At 42.5% G+C, this 20229-nt stretch overlaps 3 protein-coding genes across 10 annotated transcripts in view; 1 reads left to right on the forward strand and 2 right to left on the reverse strand.

Moving 5' to 3' along the window:
- LOC129751646 (synaptic vesicle 2-related protein) overlaps positions 1-16338 on the forward strand; it is a 28096-nt gene extending 11758 nt beyond the window's left edge. The window contains exons 2-8 of the mRNA XM_055747280.1: positions 3831-4355; positions 4419-4543; positions 14807-14870; positions 14940-15065; positions 15130-15201; positions 15262-15665; positions 15729-16338. Of these exons, the coding sequence (XP_055603255.1) occupies positions 3876-4355; positions 4419-4543; positions 14807-14870; positions 14940-15065; positions 15130-15201; positions 15262-15665; positions 15729-16023 (1566 nt within the window). The 5' untranslated portion in view covers positions 3831-3875 and the 3' untranslated portion in view covers positions 16024-16338. The remainder of the gene's footprint in view (positions 1-3830; positions 4356-4418; positions 4544-14806; positions 14871-14939; positions 15066-15129; positions 15202-15261; positions 15666-15728) is intronic.
- LOC129751644 (rho guanine nucleotide exchange factor 18) overlaps positions 1-20229 on the reverse strand; it is a 312534-nt gene that overhangs the window by 163685 nt on the left and 128620 nt on the right. The gene's annotated exons all lie outside the window — the stretch shown is intronic.
- LOC129751645 (protein MTO1 homolog, mitochondrial) lies at positions 6386-18890 on the reverse strand. Of its 3 annotated transcripts, none has more exons than XM_055747279.1 (6): positions 18738-18890; positions 17033-18680; positions 16665-16768; positions 16537-16597; positions 16377-16477; positions 6386-6488 (listed from the first exon to the last, which is right to left on the reverse strand). In XM_055747279.1, exons 1-5 carry the CDS (start codon positions 18806-18808, stop codon positions 16382-16384), a joined length of 1980 nt encoding a protein of 659 aa, XP_055603254.1. In that variant the 5' UTR covers positions 18809-18890; the 3' UTR covers positions 6386-6488; positions 16377-16381. The 3 variants fall into 3 exon arrangements, with proteins under 3 accessions (XP_055603254.1, XP_055603253.1, XP_055603252.1); XM_055747278.1 differs by lacking the exon at positions 6386-6488 and adding an exon at positions 7719-8000; XM_055747277.1 differs by lacking the exon at positions 6386-6488 and having other exon boundaries at positions 14733-16477.

Consider the following 20229-nt stretch of genomic DNA (forward strand, 5'->3'; position numbering starts at 1 on the left):
AATTTTTCGGCATGTTAGCGTCGTTCAGCATACATCTCACCGTCTCCAGAATCGTCCGGTTCATTCGATCCGCAACGCCATTTTGCTCTGGCGTATACGGACACGACTTCTGATGCCGAACACCATCCTTCTTCATGCTCGTCTTGAGCCGATCGTTGATATACTCTCGGCCGTTGTCGCTGCGCAAAACATTTAATTTGCAGCCAGTCTGCCGCTCCGCCATCGCCTTGAAGTTTTCATACGCCTCGTACGCCTGGTCCTTCGTCACCAACGTGTAAATAAACACCTTTCGTATAGCATCGTCAATAAAGCTCACGGGTCCGCATAAATCGGTATGAACCAACTCCAAACGCTGCTTGGCTCTTGAGTCGCTGTTCGGGAATACATCACGAGCATGCTTACCCTGCAGGCAAGCCACACAATCCAACGTATCAGCCTTTTTCATCGAAAATCCGTTTGCCATCCGCTCCAACTGCTTCAAACTTTTCAGGTTCAAGTGGCCTAATCGCCTGTGCCACACTTCGAGCTCCCCGCACACGTATGCCTTCTGCACCTGTCGGTTGAGTCGATACAATCCTCGTTCCGCAGTACCAGACGCAAAAACTTCTCCAGTTTCGGTAAGCACCTGGCAATCATCCGCCGTAAACGCCATCGTAAAGCCTTTGCTGCAGATTTTGCTAACCGACAACAAGTTCGCTGCTAGCTCTGGTACTTAAAACACGTCCTGTACGTCCACCGGCCCTTCGATGCAATCAAATTGACCACGCCCCTTGCTCTGGCTGTCATGCTGGTTTTATTTGCCGTGTCGATCTAAAACGACACCTCCTGTTGCGCTTGAAAATTCGGTCCAGCTCTGGCCATGTGGGTTGTGGCTCCAGAGTCAAAATACCACTCATCTTGATTCACGTCGCTCACCGGCGGTGAGTCACCGCCAAAACTGCACACATCGCTCGACCTTTTCGGCCTTTCGTCATCGTTGCTCCGGTCTTCTCCGGACAACTTGCTGCGTAATGCCCCGGTTTGTGGCAATTGAAACAAGTTACATCTCGCCTGCTCGAACCTCCGCCACCACGACGTCGCTGCTGCTGCTGCTGGTGGTGCCCACCTCCGCTGTAGAAAGCCCCTAAGTCACTACTGCTTCGTGGTCCATTTTTGACTTGGACATCTTGCAGGATTTTGGATTTCACTGCATTCGCATTCAACGCCTGTCCCGACGCCTCCTAGCCCATCTCCATCGGCGCATAGTACTTCGGCAATGCCATCAAAAGTAGCGAAGCGAGCCACTCATCAGCAACAGGGAAATTTATTTCAGCCAGCTTGTGGCTCGTTGAAACCATGGCATCCACGTACGCTTCTGTGCTCGAAAAATTTTCTAGTCGGATCGAAGTAAGCTGCTGCAACAAACCAATGCGACGATAAATTCCGTCATCTTTAAATGCGTTTTTCAGCTTACCCCAGGCCTCTCTCGCTTCCAGTGTCTCCCGACCCGCTGCTTCCGCTGCCAGAATACATTTTCGTTTCTTGAAGAACTTCTTGATGTTACTGCTTCGTGTAACTGCTTGAGGATTACTATTTCGAGAACTTTCTACTAACTATTCCACTACTTCCGGCTATGTCCATTTGCCTGGGCCCATAACCTCTCGCAAAGTAAAAAGACGTCCGTTAAGATTGAACGTTAACAGTGGAATGAAAAGTTTTATTTTACTATGGTAACTATAACTAATAATAAATGATTGTTATTATCGCGGATTATTTCGCCAACACTTTGTCACTTGACGGCATCCACCTCTGACACCTTCGAAATCTTCTTGACTGGAATTGTCTCCTCAACGATTACGTTTTTTCTTATAGGCTTCTTCTCACGGTCCTTCCTTTTCTAGTCGGCGGAACTTCCAAAAGCTATCTCCGAAGCTGGAACCAAACGCAACGCTCGCTTAAATTAAATTAATTTCCGACGGGGAAATCAATACACAGTTACCTCCACGCTCCCTCGGATTTGCATTACTCGTGTTTGGGTCCCGCAAAACGTCCAATGTGGTCTACTGCTCCTCTTGCGACTCGAGTCGAGATACGACCTCTTATCGTAAAGACTCGGGGTTGACCACACAAACCTCTCCTCCTGACTTGAGGCCTCACATCGACAACGACTCGAAACCCGACTTTTTATCCCAGGATTCGAGGTTCACCACCTTCATTCCCGTTGTGTGCCGATTGAGAGCTTATCCTAGACTCCCGCCTGTCACAGCACACGTGCGGAACTAAACGCAATTACTCGGATGATACCCGACGAAGACGTCATCTTACACCGGCTCGAATGGCTCACCCAGCCGATCGTGGAATAACCCATTCCCAACGATTTCCACAGCGATTTCCACTTCCTGTATCTCTTTGGCTGCAGCTTTTTCTGCTCGCCGTGTGCGAGATCGAGAGCAGCTTTTCCTGGACTTGCACCTGTCACGGCACACATTCGGGACTTTGAACGCTACGATTCGGATGTTTCCCGACAGTGACGATATTCTACACCGACTCGAGAGGCTCTTCCGGCATCGAGAACCGCTTTCACATGTGCCTGTGGGTATGCCCCTTCCTACGAGGTCCGCACGAAGAAGGTATTGTCTTATCCCCTCAATTCTCTCCGTAGAAAGTGGCACTACTCGAATACTCCCCATGACCTCCCCTACGCAGAAGATGATGCCTAATCTTTGTAGTTTCGATCAAAGCAGACTGCCGTTGACTCCAGCTCCTCTGCAGGACAGTCATGTCCGAGTGTTGGAATCCGTACAAATCCTCTGCACCACGTTGTCTACTGTCGTGTCGGACCCACAAACCGCCGAAAACCTCGGACAGGCAAACATCACGTGTTCGAGTGTCTCCTCTTTGTCACCACAAGCTGGTCAATATGGCGAAGCCACATGTCCAAACCGATAGTGGTGAAGTGAAGCATCAATGACCAGTCAAGAATTACGTCATATGGAAGTCCATGTGTCTTCTTCCGATCCAGCTCCCGATATGCAGGATCAGACGATGGGTCCACCTTGGTCTTGCTGAGCTGTCCCACAGCTGTTGCCAGTTGGACATCGAGTCCCTATTGGCGAGATCTCGTACGTTGAGCGTGTCTTTATTGTCGTAAAAATAGACATCCTCCTCCAACAAAACCGAGATGGGCATGACGCCCGCCACTACACAGGCGGTTTCGGACGAGATGGTCCGGTATCCACCGATACCGGACCATCTCGTCCGATTTTGCGTGTACAATAAAACGCAGAAATGACACATAAAAATGCCAGGTCATAAAACCTTAGAATTGGTACTGCTGCGTGAGACTATTCTTAAGAAATGTTTCTATTGGACTGGACACAACTGGTTGATTCTTCCGACTCGGACTGCTTACGAAAACTTATCTAATGCTGTTGGATGTAGTGGAAAAAAATTGATTACAATGTTGCCCCACTTAAGCTTTACAGCGGTGCTATTGGTTTCTTGTCAGTTTTGAACGACTTTTTTCAATGAGAGCATGAAATTTTACACAAGTTTTTTAAAATTGTACATCTGTTCATTTATGAGTTAGGAATGCAAAACAATTGACAAATCAGTATTAGGTATTACAAAAAATGGTCACGTATAAAAAGTTCCTATTTATCTTCATATTTTAAACATTTGCGGAGCTTCAACATGGTTTTTTTTTGGCTTGTTGCTAACATTTTTCTATTTTGAAGATGACCTCAGGTTTATTTTCAAACATGCATTTCACAACTGAACTATGCGTTTCGATTCATGAGACTTCAATGCTATGAAAGCAATGATCTCCAATGAAACTTTTATAATTGCAGCTATTTCGGCGTATTTTAAAATTATAATCGAATCAACCGATCACAATGAAGCCACGTCGCACGGGTCGTGGTTACGAGGAGATGGAGGGAACGAACCTTCCGACAGCGGCCACGGGTTACGGAGGAACCCGAAATGGCGGAGTATCACCAACTGACACCGGAAATGCAGTCAACAGCAACGGAGCTTCCGGAGGGGTTGGTGTTGGTTCAGATGCCGTAGTCGCACCACCCGAGTTCGAGCTGGCCTCGGTCAGCGTCGTCCCGGATGATACCTTTACCGTTACCCAGGCCGTCAATGCCCTTGGGTTTGGGTGGTTCCAGGTAAAACTTTCGCTATGTGTGGGACTCTGCTGGATGGCCGATTCTATGGAGATGACCATCCTGAGCGTTCTAGGGCCAGCGCTCCAGTGCGACTGGGGCATCACCCGGTATCAGCAGGCCCTGGTTACGACCGTGGTGTTCCTGGGTATGATGCTTAGTTCGACCTTCTGGGGACACCTCAGCGATCGGTACGGTCGAAAACCGGTAAGATGGGAAGACGTGTTTTATTGATTGAATGTTGGATACTTAAAAATGTTTCCGTTTTAGGCACTGACGTTGTGTGGAGTTCTATTGTTCCTGTATGGACTGCTAAGTTCTGTTGCTCCTAGTTTTGGATGGCTTCTTCTGTTACGAGGCTTGGTAGGATTTGCCATAGGCTGCGTTCCACAATCGTAAGTAGCTTCATGCGTACCATCAGCACTTGGACTGACTCTGTATGGGGCTAAGTTTCCGATTTCGCCAGAGCTGAAATTCTACATTTTAACGTTGTCTCTTGAAGGAATTTTGCTAACTTAAAGATAGGCAAAGCGAGAGCCTGTGAATCGAATTACTAAGAATATTAGTGTTAACTATTAAAATCAGTGTGTTTTGTTTGCTTTGGTGGTAGCACCAAGCTCTAAATATTAAGCGTTGGAGGCGGTGGTGACTGCGACTGGTGGCGAGAAGATGAGAAATATTTGAACAGACATTAGTTTGACGTTAGATACAGGTCACTAGCGGTTTCACGCGAATGATGAAGATCCAGGAGTTTGATGCGTTTCCAGTGAGAAAATCCTCTTTTAGGAGAACGCTGGCTGTCAGGTTACCGGTAACCGTTACCGGAAAGTCTTACCGTAATAAGTGAATGCTTTTTTGGCAAATTCTGAGGTGGGTTGTCTCACAGACAAGCTACATTGGTTTCTCAATGTATATCTGCGATCAGGGCGGTCGTAAATTTGATTGTGATGAGTGATTGGGTTATACAGATGATTGTGAATAATAGATACAGCTTGCATTTCCCTCAATGCATTGATTGGAAGAGTAGATTTATCAGCTTCGATGTACAGATTCATGGTCTAGGTAGCTTGTATACAGCCTTTAAGCAACGGTTTTGAGCTATCTCTAAGGATTACAGTCTTGTTCTAGTAGCAGCTCCCCAGATAAATACCAAAAAGTTAGATTGAACAAACGCATGGTACATAATCGCAAGTTGTTTGCAAAGTACGAAGCCATTAATCTTCCAAGACAGGCCGCAAGCCGAGGTTACTTCACTTTTCAACGATTGAATGTGGTGTGTCCATTTTAAACAAGAGTCGATTGTCAATCCAAGGTAAGTGAATTTTGTCACGCGTTCAATTTTCACCGAGTCGACAAGCAGGTCACATAGTCCAGTGTCAGAAGTTCGGAACGGGTTCAAAATCATGTGTTTTGTTTTCGATAAATTTAGAGACAATTTGTTTTCGCTGAAGTATTGTTGAAGCAGTTTCATGTCTTCTGCCTTATGCTGGATCGTCACATCGAGGTTCTCTTCAGTGTACAGTTGTACAGTAAACAGGTGTCGTCAGCGAGTAGCCGTGGTTTTCCGTGCAGTTTCAAGTTTGGCAAATCGTTCAAGTATATGAGGAACAACAGGGGACCTAGATTACTTCCTTGTGGAACTTCTACTTCGAAAGGTCGAAGGTCACTCTTCAAACCGTTTAGCCTCACAAATTGATTTCTATTTGACAAGTAGCTTTTTAAGAGGTCATGAGATTGTCCGCGTAGTCCGTAGTAATACAGTTTTTCAGAAGGATGGTGTGATCTATAGTATCGAATGCCTTTTTCAGATCTAGAAAAAGAAAGCCAGTTTGTTTTTTGTCCTCGAGTGCGCAATAGATTTCAATAAATTAATCAGAGGTTGTAGTGTTTTGGTCCTCGAGCTTGAGCGGAAACCGTATTGATGCTCATAAAATAAGTTATTCTGAAGGAAAATGTCGGTAATACGTGACACCAGCATTTTCTCTAATAGTTTACTCAAAATTGGCAGGACGGAGAATCACTCTGAATTTGTAAAGCATGCGCCAATATTTTTAACTTTATTAGTAGTTCTGAGGATCTTATACGCGCATGGATGCAATTCACTGAATAACAATAAGCAATAATAGTACTTACCACCCCTGAATGATGCTGCGGCCATATTCTTAGTTCGGGTTAGAGTGTTAAAACGCGGATTATGTGGTTCTCACATACTTCGGCTGGCTGTCGACATTAGCTTCTGGGCATACCTTTCGAAGAAACCGTATGGGACTACGCCTTTTACTTGCTGACAGCTAGTTTCCAAATACGTTTTCGGAGAACGGATTCGTACCCAGCGGAATCCTGTAATCGAACATGAATAGAAAATAATTAGGGATAAGAACTCATAGGTTTGTGATAAATTTAAACTTCTAGCTTTCCAAAAAATGACGATAATTTGTTACATGGTCTGATTTGAACCACTAAAGTCTGTTTCACATAAAATCTGGTCGGATAAAATAGATCATTTCTCCGCAAAGAAATAACGTACAACAAAAGTAAAAATGTCATTTTGTAGGGTTTTTATTGCGCTTTAAGGCAAAAAAAAACCTAAAAATCATTCGTCAGCTTTTCGGATGAGTTTTCGACCTTTTTTGTGATACTACCCATCATTTTCTGCACAGTACTGCTGGTAACCTCATTCGCCATCTTGTTCCACCACTTTTTCATTTGAGCGTGTTTTTCCATGGTTCTGCCACATTTCTTCAGTTTGCCCTTAACTATTGCCTAATATTTCTCGATGGGACGAAAATCCGGACAGTTTGGTGGATTGATACTTTTTTCAACAAAATCGATCTTGTTCTCCTTATACCACTTAACGACATCCCGGCTGTAGTGGCAGCTTGCCAGGTGCGGCCAGAACTTCACCGGACCTTTGTGGGACCGAATGAATGGCAAAACCCTCTTCTGGAGACATTCTTCTTTGTAAACATTTCCATTCATTGTGTCCCCTGTGGTTAAACTCCTCTATAAATAAATAAAAATTTCTTCTTCTTCATTGTGTCCCCAGTGATGAAAATCTTAGTCTTCTTCCCACAACTACAGATCCCTTGCCAAATCATCAACTTACGAGCAAATTTATCTGCGAAAACAAACTTTAATCTAAAGAATGGTTCCATTCAATTAATGAATGGTACAAGGAATATGCAATTATCACGAATAAAGGAACGAAGTTCTATCGTTTCCAATCTTCCTACAATGAAAAGCCTTGGTATTGGAATACCAATCTGAATAATATTCAGGTTCGAATAATGAATCGTCTATTAAGTGGCCACGATTTCTCACCATATTGGCTAGGAATAATGAGAGTACGAGACACATCAATCTGCGATCTTTGTGAAGTACCTTTCACCAGTGAACATGCTATTCTAAACTGCATAAAGTACAATCATCTACGAAACTATTATGATTGGGAAAAATTCAACAATCTTCTCGAGCTGATTCAAGATTTTGACGAAAATCGAATGAAAGAAATTCTGAGCTTTCTAGAAAAAGCAAAATTCATTTTTTTTTTTTATTTAACAACTAGTTTATTAAAGGCCTTTTACTTTTACAAGTTTCAATGTGCCGAGTGTATTCGTTTCACTAGGTTAGTAGGGAAGGGGGCCGTAATAGTCGCGGCGACTCAACTGTTAGAACTTTTTAAATAAGGGGAAGGAGGGGGTTTATATGGGGGTATTCTTCGAGAACAGTTTTCCATTAGGGTTCAGTGGTGGCCTCCTGCAGCTGTAGTTTCGATGGCTACGGTTTGATGTTGGTTTCCTTCTGGCCAGCCTTCTTTACGTTATTGTCGAACCCGTTGGATGAGAGGTGGAACTAAGAATTAAACAAACAAAACAGACATTAAATGAAGAACACATAAGGGGAGAGTTTACATGGTAAGCGGACTAAACGACCAAGTCAGACAGCTTGAGATATTTATAAATTGGGAACAAATATCCAAAATCTAAGTTTGCCAGAATGTCTCGAATTGGAACACCAGGTAATCTACCTCGGGCCCTAAGGGTATCCAGTAGCCAAGCCCTCGTTTGACCATACCTTTCACACGTCCATACAACATGATCGATGTCGTGGTAGCCATCCCCACAAACGCAAACATTGGTTGCAGCGAGATTAATACGAAACAAGTGCGCGTCAAGCCGGCAGTGATTTGACATGAGCCGAGAAATCACGCGAATGAAGTCGCGACTCAAGTTAAAATGCTTGAACCATGCCTTCGTCGGAACCTTAGGGATAATCGTATGGAGCCAACGTCCCTTTGTGCCATTATACCAGCTAGACTGCCAAGCGTTAATCGCTAAAGTGCGAGATATTGAAAAGTATTCGTTGTAAGTTATTATCCTCTCAAAGATTTCACCTTGTAACGCGCCCACCTTAGCCAATGAGTCCGCCTTCTCATTGCCTTGTATAAGACAATGAGACGGGATCCAAGCTAAGGTAATCCTATACGAATTTTCGATCAAAGCGCCCAATACCCCTGAAATTTCCAGCAAGAAATGGGAAGAGCGCTTCATCAGTTTCATCGATCGAATTGCCTCAACGGAGCTGAGACTATCCGAATAGATGAAATAGTGGTCTACGGGCAGTGTGCGGATGTGTTCCAAGGTACAGTAAATAGCGGCTAGCTCAGCAGTGTAAACGGAGCATGGCTCTCGGAGCTTGAACGAAGCTTCAAAGCCCTCATTATACACTGCGAAGCCAGTCGCGTTTTCGATTCTAGAACCATCAGTAAAGAACATTTTTATAGGATCAATTTCACGTACTTTTGAAGCAAAGATTGAAGGAATAATGTTGGGTCGGACGTGATCTGGTATTCCACGGATGTCAGCGGTCATGGACAGATCGAATTTTATCAAGGAACTGCTACTCGGGTAAAAGTGACTCGTGTCCGAATTTAATAAAGAAGGATTTATTTCTAATTGACTAAAAGTTTTATAATTATCTACATATTTTACTTGCGGATTAATATTCATAAGCCTTTCCAAATTTTCTATCACCAAAGGATTCATAGTTTCACTTCGAATTAGGAAACGTAGCGATAAATCGAAGAACCGATTTTTCAACGGCATTATTCCCGCCAGTACTTCGAGACACATCGTATGTGTCGACTGCATACAACCCATGGCAATACGCAAACAACGATACTGTATTCGTTCTAGTTTGATCAAGTGAGTTTTCGCGGCGGACTCAAAGCAAAAGCTTCCGTATTCTATGACCGACAGTATCGTTGTTTGATATAACCTGATGAGGTCCTGTGGATGAGCACCCCACCAGGTTCCAGTAATCGTTCGAAGAAAATTGATTCTCTTTTGGCATTTTTGTGTCAAGTACCTAATATGTTTTCCCCAAAGGCATTTAGAGTCGAACCAGACACCCAAATATTTAAAACTAAGAGATTGAGTTAGAGTTCTACCCATCATAAGGAGCTCTATTTGAGGAGGGGAATGTTTCCTTGAAAAAACTACTAACTCTGTTTTACTAGGCGAAAACTCGATGCCTAGATTCCTGGCCCAATGTGATAAATTATTTAGAGTTTCTTGTAACGGAGGTTTAATTTGAGTGCCTTTTTTACCTGTGATATGAACAACACAGTCATCCGCAAGCTGTCGTAGCGTGCAATTTTGTGCCATACAACTATCGATTTCTCGGACATAAAAGTTATATAGCAGGGGGCTTAAACATGAGCCTTGGGGTAGACCCATGTAACTAATTCGTTCAATATTGGTTTCTCCATGGCTAAAATGCATGATTTTTTCAGACAACAGGTTATATAGAAAATTGTTCAAAATTGGTGAAAGTCCGCAAGAGTTAAGATTACTAGATAGCACTTCTATGGACACCGAATCGAATGCCCCTTTGATGTCCAGAAATACTGCCCCCATCTGCTCTTTTTGGGCAAACGCCAATTGAATGTCTGATGAAAGTAATGCTAGACAGTCGTTCGTACCCTTGCCTCTACGGAATCCAAATTGTGTACTTGACAACAGATTGTTTGATTCAACCCATTTATCCAGCCGAAAGAGGATCATTTTTTCGAGCAATTTCCGGAGACACGAGAGCATTGCAATCGGCCTATACGAATTGTAATCAGAAGCTGGTTTTCCCGGTTTTTGGATGGCGATGACTTTCACTTGTCTCCAGTCATGCGGAACAATGTTCAGTTCCAAACACTTATTGAATAAATTCAATAACCGTTTTTTAGCGGAGTCTGGCAGATTCTTCAACAAGTTGAATTTGATTCTGTCCAGTCCGGGAGCTGAATTGTTGCAGGACCAGAGCGCAAGTGAAAGTTCGACCATCGAGAATTTATCCTCGGTGTCGGAGCTATTCTCTGTATCCCGATATATTTTCAGAGCTGGCGCTGCGTCCGGGCAGACCTTTTTCGCGAACTTTAATAGCCATCGACTCGAACTTTCCTCACTTTCGTTCGAGGGAGTGTGATTACGCATGTTTCGTGCTGTTTGCCAAAGTGTGCGCAGAGACGTTTCTCGAGATAACCCATCCACAAATCGCCGCCAGTATCCACGTTTCTTGGCCTTGATCAGGTTCTTGAACTTGCGTTCCAAAGCTAAGTAACGCTGGAACTTCTCTGGCAATCCGGTTCTGCGAAACTCGACAAACGCCTTGCGCTTTTCATTTCCCGCGCGAGAACACTCACCGTCCCACCACGGAGTAGGAGGTCTTTTCAGGATCGTTGAGTTTTCGTTACGTCTGACCTGTGCCCCGATTGCACATTCCACAATCGTCTCGGAGATGAAACCATACTCTGCCTCCGGAGGTAGTTCGTTCGTTGAGTTGATGGCGTCGCTAACACCCGATGCATACTTTCTCCAATCTATATTCTTTGTGAGGTCATAAGGAATATTGATTTCTCCGGGTGGACTACGACCACTGATGATAGAAATATGGATAGGCAAATGATCGCTTCCCTGAGGGTCCTGGATTACCTTCCACGTACAATCCAAGCTCAGAGAGGAAGAAGCTAAAGAAAGGTCTAAAATACTATGCTGTGATTGGGATCCATTAATTCGAGTCACTTCCCCATTGTTTAAGACAGTCATGTTGAAGTCGTCACACAGCTCATAAATAATGTTAGCACGATCATCATCACGTGAGCTACCCCAGCCCACGCCATGGGAGTTAAAATCTCCCAGAACTAACCGGGGTTCTGGGAGAAGAGAAATGATATTCGCCAATTGGTTCCGGCTCACGCTTGAAGATGGCGGAATATAAACCGAGGCTAGACAAAGGTCTTGACCTTTTATTCTAGCTTGGCAACTAACGACTTCAATACCTGGAGATGGTTGTAGTGGAATACGATAGAAAGAGTGGCATTTCTTGATCCCCAAAAGAACACCACCCCCTCTTTGACCATCACGGTCCAGGCGAATAATGTTGTGGCTGTGGAAGTTGAAATCTACGTTAGGAGAAAGCCAAGTTTCGCATAAGGCGAACACATCACAATTCAAATTGTGTACCAATATTTTGAGTGCGTCTAATTTTGGTAAAATACTCCTGCAGTTCCATTGCAATACAGAAACAATTTCTCTTCCCTCATTGGATGAGTTAGCCATCAAAAGAAATTGTCTCTGCGATGAGGGTCATGGTGAGAGCTTTCTTTTTCAAGACTTCTCTCAAAAGCGGTACAAACATATTGATCATAGTCCTCCATCCTGCTGGTACACTGAAAAAGTCCAGGATGAACGCAACAATTTCCGAGAATTTCATCTTACCATCAGCCGAAAAGCTGGGAAAACCTTTCGACGATGGATCAGATGCAGTTTCTCTGGAAATTGTTGCATTCCTGTTAGTTACTGCTGGGCCTGAATTCTGAAGGAAAGCCTGGGGTTTTGACTTCCCAGAAAGTGGAGGGAAGTCCTTCGGGGACGGATTAAAACCCGGAGGACTCTGAATAGGAGGGGCAGAATTACTATTTCCACTTTGAGGATTTCTTTTATTTTTAATTTTGCTGGCAGCTAATTTGGTTGGTGTTTTAGTGATGCGTTTCCTTTTTGGAGCCTGTGAAACATTATTTTTTAAAAATGGCCCAGTTGAAGTCCCTTCACATGGATCCTCCCCTTCGGACTCACAGTCACTTAGAAGGTCAAACTGGTTCTCTGAGACGATTGGCAAAGACTTCAGAACCATGTCTCTATAGGACATTTTTACTCGATTTTTCAAGGAAGTCTTGATTTTTTCCCGGCGCGATATGTACTTAGGGCACGCCGAGAGAGCATGAGATGCTTCACCAGTGCAATACAAACACCTGTTTGCCGCTGGTGTTGTACACGAAGCTTCCTCATGCTTCTCCCCGCACTTAGAGCAGCGTGCCTGATTGCAGCAGTAGGCGGCCGTATGATCCAACTGCTTGCACTTCTGGCAGAACATGACCGAAGGCACATAAAGTCTCACAGGTAGACGAACCTTCCCGATCGCAACGTAATCAGGAAGTGCAGTGCCGGAAAAGGTAACCCGAAAAGAGTTCGACAGGGAAAACTTTCGTTTTTCCCCCTCGCCAGATGCTGATTTTAATTGTCGCGCGTCCAACACCTTGACCGTTGGAAGAGCAGGATCCTTGAATCGGCCAACCCCTGATTCCATTAGGTCATCGACGGTCAAACCCTCTTCGGTTACCACTCCGTCGATTTCCACGTCACGAGCGGGAACGTAAACGCGGTACTCGATCGTAAACCTCTCGTCACAAGCAATGGCGTTTGCTTCCTTCAGACTACCAGCGACAACGCGCATCTTGTTCCGACTCATCGACTGGTAGTTGATTATGGAAGGGTACGATCGGTCGAGGGTTCGGGAGATTGAAATCACATTAAGTGGTTTCCCATTCTGTTTGGGCCGGATATAGACTACCCAGGGTCCCGTCGATTGAGACTGGTAAACCCGACGGCGAGGGGTAGTTTCCGGTAACTTTGAACTTTCATTTGTTAAAAGGGGGCGGGGATTACCGAATATGAAGGGTGTTGACGAATTAGGAGTTTTAGTTAGTTCAGGAGCAGAGGCAGGAGTATCTTCTGTATCTGAAAGATACATCGGTTGTATAGGGATATTTTGAGAAGGAGGTTCCTCCAAAAGATTATCTTCCGTGCGCATTCCCTCTTTGAATGGAGGATGCATACCATCCTCGCCATCGTCATCCGTTAGTCGTTTGCTTTCCGACATAACGGGCAAAAGTGGAGAACGAAACCTTTACTACTGTGTATTACACTGTGTGTAGTCATAAAATTTAGCAATTAAAATAAGATCAGAAGAAAAAAAAAATTAAAAGAATGAGGATCAATAATAAGTGGATAAGAATAATAAAACCAAACAAAATAACAAACAAGAATAAGTTAAAAAAAAACTAGTGAAGAAGAAAAAAAAAAATTTTTTTTTTTGCAAATACTTATCCGTCTGGTAACCCTATACCAATCTCAAACTTCTCGGCCCGACCAAACGTGTGGCCCTTTGTTCCAAGCAGCTGAAGTCCAAGGTCAATGGTGGCTTTGTTCTATGCGTACAGATAGAAACGGCTTTCCTGACAACTGCACACCCAATTATTCATAAATTTTATCACTGAGCTGTGATCGCGTGATCAGTGATAATATCACAATCGTGTTTCACTACCGAACGGTATTCACACCCGAATAATTTTGGCACAATAAACTTTTCGTCACTGTCTTTGAGCTACACTAGCAGAGGCGAAAAAACACGACCGTTTATAGCAAGTGATGCGGTACGAATGTAAAAAAAGCAAAATTCAAAATATAAAAAATTGGCAACACTATACACAAATCTTGAACCGCAAACGCTAAATCGAATGTAGTGAACTGAAGTGAAAAGTGGTGTTATAGAGTTCCATTCTCTGGCCAAAAAAAACTAAAACGAAGAAGAAGAAGAAGAAGAAACTTTAATCTGCCCGCAACATTCCCTTTACGCTTCGCAGGGTAAAATTTGTTATTGGGTATTTGTCCAAAATCCATTTTGACGTAAGTTTCGTCGTCCATAAAAATGCATCCGTTGTACTTGGTCAACACTTTCTCGTACAACTTCCTTGCCCTGGTTTTGGCAACCAGGTTTTGTTTCAGCGTCCTGTTGGGGTGTTTGCTTGCATGATACGACCGCAAGCCTTCTCGCAAACAAATTCGTCGAGCTGTACTGTGGTTCGTCTTGAACTTTTTCGTCAAATCACGCAAGGAGATTCCAGGATTATTGTAAACTGATCGAATTACCTTTGCTCGCAGCTTCCGGTCATATGTTCCATTTATACGCCTGGTTTGTTTTATTCGATTCACCGTAAGGGTCTCCCGGTAACGTTGCGTTCCATCGTCGTTGCTTTTGACTGACTGCTTCAATCTTGATGGAATTTTCACCACTAAGTAAACAAACCATCCGGATCAAAACACTGTCAATAGATTCGCGATGTGACAACTAGGGGCGCTGCAGTAAATGAAAAGATGCGACCAGATTCTATGTGAAACAGACTTTACATGTTTAAACTTTCAATAAAATAGAATAAATAAGTGGAAGTTTAATGAGTGTTTGAGAAGTGATCAATCTCTATTTTCCTCTAGACAAGCATTCATGCTGCAAACAGTATTAGACAAACGTTTTGTTCTTTTGCCTTTCAGAGTCACCCTGTACGCTGAATTCCTACCGACAAAACAACGGGCCAAATGTGTGGTTCTATTGGATGTGAGTTATTGCTCAAATGTTTATACAGCTCAACGATGGTCTAACTATGATAATATTTTTCTTCCACAGTGTTTCTGGGCTCTCGGAGCATGTTTCGAGGTGGCTTTAGCTTTGGCCGTTGGTCCCAACCTGGGCTGGCGATGGCTTCTGGGTCTGTCGGCGGCCCCACTATTTGCCTTTGCCGTCATTACTCCGGTAAGATATAATTTAGATGTCTGAATTGTCAACAGTTTGAATTTCTTCTTTTTTTTAATCCTAGTGGCTACCCGAATCGGCACGATTCCACGTGACCAGCGGTCAAAATGATAAGGCGTTGAGCACACTTGAACAGGTTTGTTATTCAACTAGCATTTTTGAGACAGTTTTTAAAACGTAATCTTAACAACCGTAGATTGCCAAAGATAACAAGAGGCCAATGCTACTAGGTCGACTGGTGGTGGAAGGCCCAACCGGATCCAGAGGAAGTTTCAAAGCTCTGCTAGGGAGTTCTCTGCGTCGAACCACGTTGCTTCTGTGGTTCATCTGGATGTCATGCGCGTTCTGTTATTACGGACTAGTTCTGATGTCCACTGAGTTGTTCGGAGGAAGAAATAAAACCATAGGGCCAGATATGGACACCGATTGTCACCCTCTGGCAACGACTGATTATATGGATCTACTATGGACGACGCTAGCCGAATTTCCTGGTATTTTCGCAACCATTTATGTTATCGAGAAGTTTGGCCGTAAGAAGACGATGGCACTGCAGTTTTTGTTCTACGCCGGGTGCGTCCTGATGATCACGATGACTGAAGTGTAAGTTTGTTTTCAACAGTTTTGGGAAACTAATTTTTAATCATGTTTTTAATTTTTCCACAGTCGTGTTGTTCTGACGATAATCCTGTTCATGGCACGTGGCGTCATTGCAGGCCTGTTCCAAGCAGCTTACGTTTACACTCCCGAAGTATACCCAACGGCCCTGCGATCGGTGGGAGTTGGGGGGTGCTCGGCACTAGCACGATTAGGTGCCATGGCTACACCCTACATAGCGCAGGTCTTGTTTCAAACTTCCATCTGGAGTGCCGTATCGGTGTATGGGTTCTTTGCCGTTTGTGCCAGCGTAGCCTGCATTATGCTTCCCTACGAGACGCGCGGAACCGATATGGCACACTAATCGTAAACTGCTTCCGCGCTAATCTGGCTTAAAGTTTCAAACAAAGACATTACTTTATATACCTCTTCTTACGCGACAACATTCACTCATGCTGTTCTATTAATTTTACAACTTGTTAAGCACTTTGTAAGTCTTTATTCTTATTGACTACTCATAGGATCTAAAATTAAACTTATTGTTCAAAATGAACAACCCGATGATTTGTTTTTGTGTGTACATAAATATTTACAGAAACTATTTATATTTATACTCGAGCAACAGTTGCTTACACTATTTAAATTGTAGCCCCCAAATAAAAAAGTAATAGGTGTTTTACAGTGTTCAAAGTGGTTTTGAATGTAATCCGAACGAACCTCACTTAGCACTGAGCGACCATTTGATGCTGCTTAACGTAACGGACCAATCGAACAATCGTGGACGGCGTTATGCCCTGTATTCTGCTGGCCGCGGCAATCTAAAAAGATTTGAATGGTTATGTAAATGTCATAGGAAATAAAATTATAGAACTCGTACCGTTTGCGGTTGGATATGAACAAGTTTTTCCTGTTCTTCGAAGGAGAGATTGAGAGATTTTCTGCAAAACAAAAAGAAGCTATTGTAATGGCCTACATGACTTTCTAATGACAAAAAAAGGATCTTACGAAAGGTAGTCGATGGATTTTGGTATATGAAGCTGTTCGTGCTGCTGGACTTCTTCGACTTCCCGGGCCTGTTCCTTTATCGAAAGGCTGTAGAGCGCTTCAATCTGTAAATACAAGACATGGTGAGTATTCGACATCTAAGATAAAGTTTCACTATAAGCTCAAGATTCATTTTTATGAATTCTGACAAACGTGATTAAAATAACAAAAATAAGAAAACAAACAAAATTGCCAGTTTTGACAAAAAAAAATTGACGAATGACAAAACAGTCATTAATATTTTTGTTGAAAAATCATCTGCTCTGATTTTTTCTTGAGCCTTAAATTGACTTTGAATTATTTTTATTAGAAAAATATGGAATTCTTACCTTTAATCGTTCACAAAGCACCGGATCGTCCTTAATCCAGCCCAGAATGCTAGGTTCAAGTTCACACAGGTTCGCGGTACTAATTTCCTCGACACTGATGGCCAACATTTCGAAGGCACTTTTGTAGATACTGGCTTTACCCAAGGGGAGTCTCAAAAGTTCTCGCCACGTGTTGCTTCCTTTCTTGATATCACTGAGCAGTTCTATGGCTTTTGCTAATCTTTGACGAATGTCTTCCATTTTTCGATATCTTTCCTCTGAAACCAAACCGATTTCGTATCCTTTTTCCGTTAGTCTGAGATCGGCATTGTCTGGTCGTAAACTCAAACGGAATTCAGCCCTGCTGGTAAACATGCGATAGGGTTCATTCGTTCCCAAGGTCGTCAGATCATCAACCAATACTCCGATGTAACCTTCCGTTCGACTGACTGTTAGTGGATTTCGTCCGAGAATTTTAGCTGCTGCATTAGCTCCGGCCAAAATTCCTTGAGAGGCAGCTTCCTCATAGCCGGTGGTTCCGTTAATTTGACCAGCAAAGTATAACCCATCCACTCGTTTGGTTTCAAGTGTTGGGAAAAGTTCCCTGGGATCGACAAAATCATATTCCACTCCATAACCAGGTCGTGTTATTTCCGCTCGCTGCAAGCCACGTAAGCAGCGGACTAATTTGACTTGTTCTTCCTCTGGAAGCGTACAAGACAGACCATTTGGATAGATCAAATCGCTATCGAAGCCCTCTGGTTCAAGCCAAATTTGATGGGTTTTATGTCCAAACCTCAGTACTTTTGACTCAATTGAAGGACAATATCTTGGGCCTGTAAGTTCTTCAGTCACGTGTCGATTGCAATGCAGATTATTTCTTACTATTTCATTCACGTCCATACTGGTATGGGTTAGGTAGCAATCAAGCTGCTCTTCCGGTTTCAACCAAACCTTTTCGTTCATAAAACTGAACGGAACAGGAGGATTATCCCCTGGATGTCTCTCCAATATACTGAAATCAATGGACGACGCTTTGATCCTAGGTGGGGTACCGGTTTTCAACCTTGCCAAACGAAATCCTAAATTTTCCAAACTTTTGGCAAGACCGATGGCCGGTTCATCGCCGATCCTTCCAGCCGGCGAAGTTTTCAAACCAATGTTAATCTGACCTCTTAAAAACGTGCCAGTCGTTATGACCAGCGATTTCGTATGAATAACATTTCCACTCTTCAAGCTGATACCCTTGATCTGTCTATCATCCAAAATTATATCCTCCACAGAAGCCTCAACAATCTCCAAGTTATCGGTCCCAGCTAGCTCTTCTTGAACCGCTTTCCGGTACAGGGTCCGGTCAATCTGTGCCCTCGGTCCCCAAACGGCCGGCCCACGTCTCTTGTTCAGAACCTTATACTGAACTCCGCTCCGGTCACAGCATCTCCCGCAAACGCCATCTAGCGCGTCAACCTCCCGGATCAAGTGACCCTTTCCGATCCCTCCGAAAGACGGATTACAGGACATCTCCCCGATGGTGGACCGCTTGTGGGTGACCAGTAGAGTTCGAGCTCCCATCCGGGCAGCGGCACTGCAAGCCTCGGTTCCGGCATGTCCGCCACCCACCACAACCACATCGTAACATTGTGGGTCGAAGGTTGCCGATGAAAGACATCTGAAATTGATTACATATTTTGAGTTCATATTATTAAAGTCTTAAGCAAAAGCTCACCTGTGATTGAGAACACGATTTCTTGTCAGATATTGGCAGTTCGTGAGAGCGAATTTTAATTTGGGAAGCATTTTTTCCTACAGCAAAAACGATGGCATAACAATCAAACAGCCGCCTTATCAATGAAACGAATGAAACCAATGAAACACCAAACGGGCAACGTGAGGTTTGTTTACGAATAAACTAGGGAAACAGAAAGCACAAATTTGGGCATCGCGACGCCAGCAAACCCCATGCTTGCTCACACTAACATGAATCTAGTCAAGTAGAGACTAATTAAAAACTATTTTTCAAATTGTATCCCGGATTTCAATAACTGAGTAATTAAAACAACGAAAATTATATGTACATATATTAGAAATTAAGCTGATAAGTAAATTAGTGATTGAAAACGGTTGCCAAATTTTCAAAAGCCATTTTTACGTACTGATTTGGTCATTTATTGTTTCTATCATTATTGTCATTTTTATCAAGTATTCAGAAATGCCGATTTTGAATTTTTTTTTGTTTGTTTGTTTTATTGATTTTATAGAGGCATTAAATTTACCATTCATTCGCCTCTTTATTTTGAAATTTTTAATATTTTGTAATTTTCATCATTTTAGTCATTCTGTCTTTGGTCGTTTAACCTTTTTTCATTTTCCTTTTAATTTTGTCAAAATTATTTAAAATATGGCTATTTTTGTCATTTTTTTAAACATGCTTGTCATTTGTGAATTCTTTTTCATTCAAAACATTTTTTTTCATTTAGGTTATTTTGGATATTTTGGTAATTTTGGTTCTTCTGATGATTTTGGGTTTATTGGTCATTTCGGCAATTTTCGCAATTTTTGTATTTTTTGTAATTTTTGTTATTTTTGTTATTTTTGTCAATTATGTAAATTTTGTCATTTTTGTCATTTTTGTCATTTTTGTCATTTTTTGTCATTTTTGGCATTTTTGTCATTTTTGTCATTTTTGTAATTTTTGAAATTTTTGTCATTTTTGTCTTTTTGTCTTTTTGTCTTTTTGTCTTTTTGTCTTTTTTGTCTTTTTTATCTTTTTTGTCTTTTTTGTCTTTTTTGTCTTTTTTATCTTTTTTGTCATTTTTGTCATTTTTGTCATGTTTGTCATTTTTGTCATTTTTGTCATTTTTGTCATTTTTGTCATTTTTGTCATTTCTGTCATTTCTGTCATTTCTGTCATTTTTGACATTTTTGTCATTTTTGTCATTTTTGTCATTTTTGTAATTTTTGTAATTTTTGTAATTTTTGTAATTTTTGTAATTTTTGTAATTTTTGTAATTTTTGTAATTTTTGTAATTTTTGTCATTTTTGTCATTTTTGTCATTTTGGTCATTTTTGTCATTTTTGTCATTTTTGTCATTTTTGTCATTTTTGTCATTTTGGTCATTTTGGTCATTTTGGTCATTTTGGTCATTTTGGTCATTTTGGTCATTTTGGTCATTTTGGTCATTTTGGTCATTTTGGTCATTTTGGTCATTTTGGTCATT

The sequence above is a fragment of the Uranotaenia lowii genome, chromosome 3 (genome assembly GCF_029784155.1).
Source record: "Uranotaenia lowii strain MFRU-FL chromosome 3, ASM2978415v1, whole genome shotgun sequence".
Lineage (NCBI taxonomy): Eukaryota > Metazoa > Arthropoda > Insecta > Diptera > Culicidae > Uranotaenia > Uranotaenia lowii.

Bases quoted from the DNA above. Each gene is read 5' to 3' on its own strand.
- LOC129751645 (XM_055747279.1), bottom strand. From the start codon at position 18,808: ATGCTTCCCAAATTAAAATTCGCTCTCACGAACTGCCAATATCTGACA. The intron at 18,681-18,737 runs GTGAGCTTTTGC...AATCAATTTCAG, and splicing joins AATCGTGTTCTCAATCACAG to ATGTCTTTCATCGGCAACCT. The intron at 16,478-16,536 runs GTACGAGTTCTA...AAATCTTTTTAG, and splicing joins TTCATATCCAACCGCAAACG to ATTGCCGCGGCCAGCAGAAT.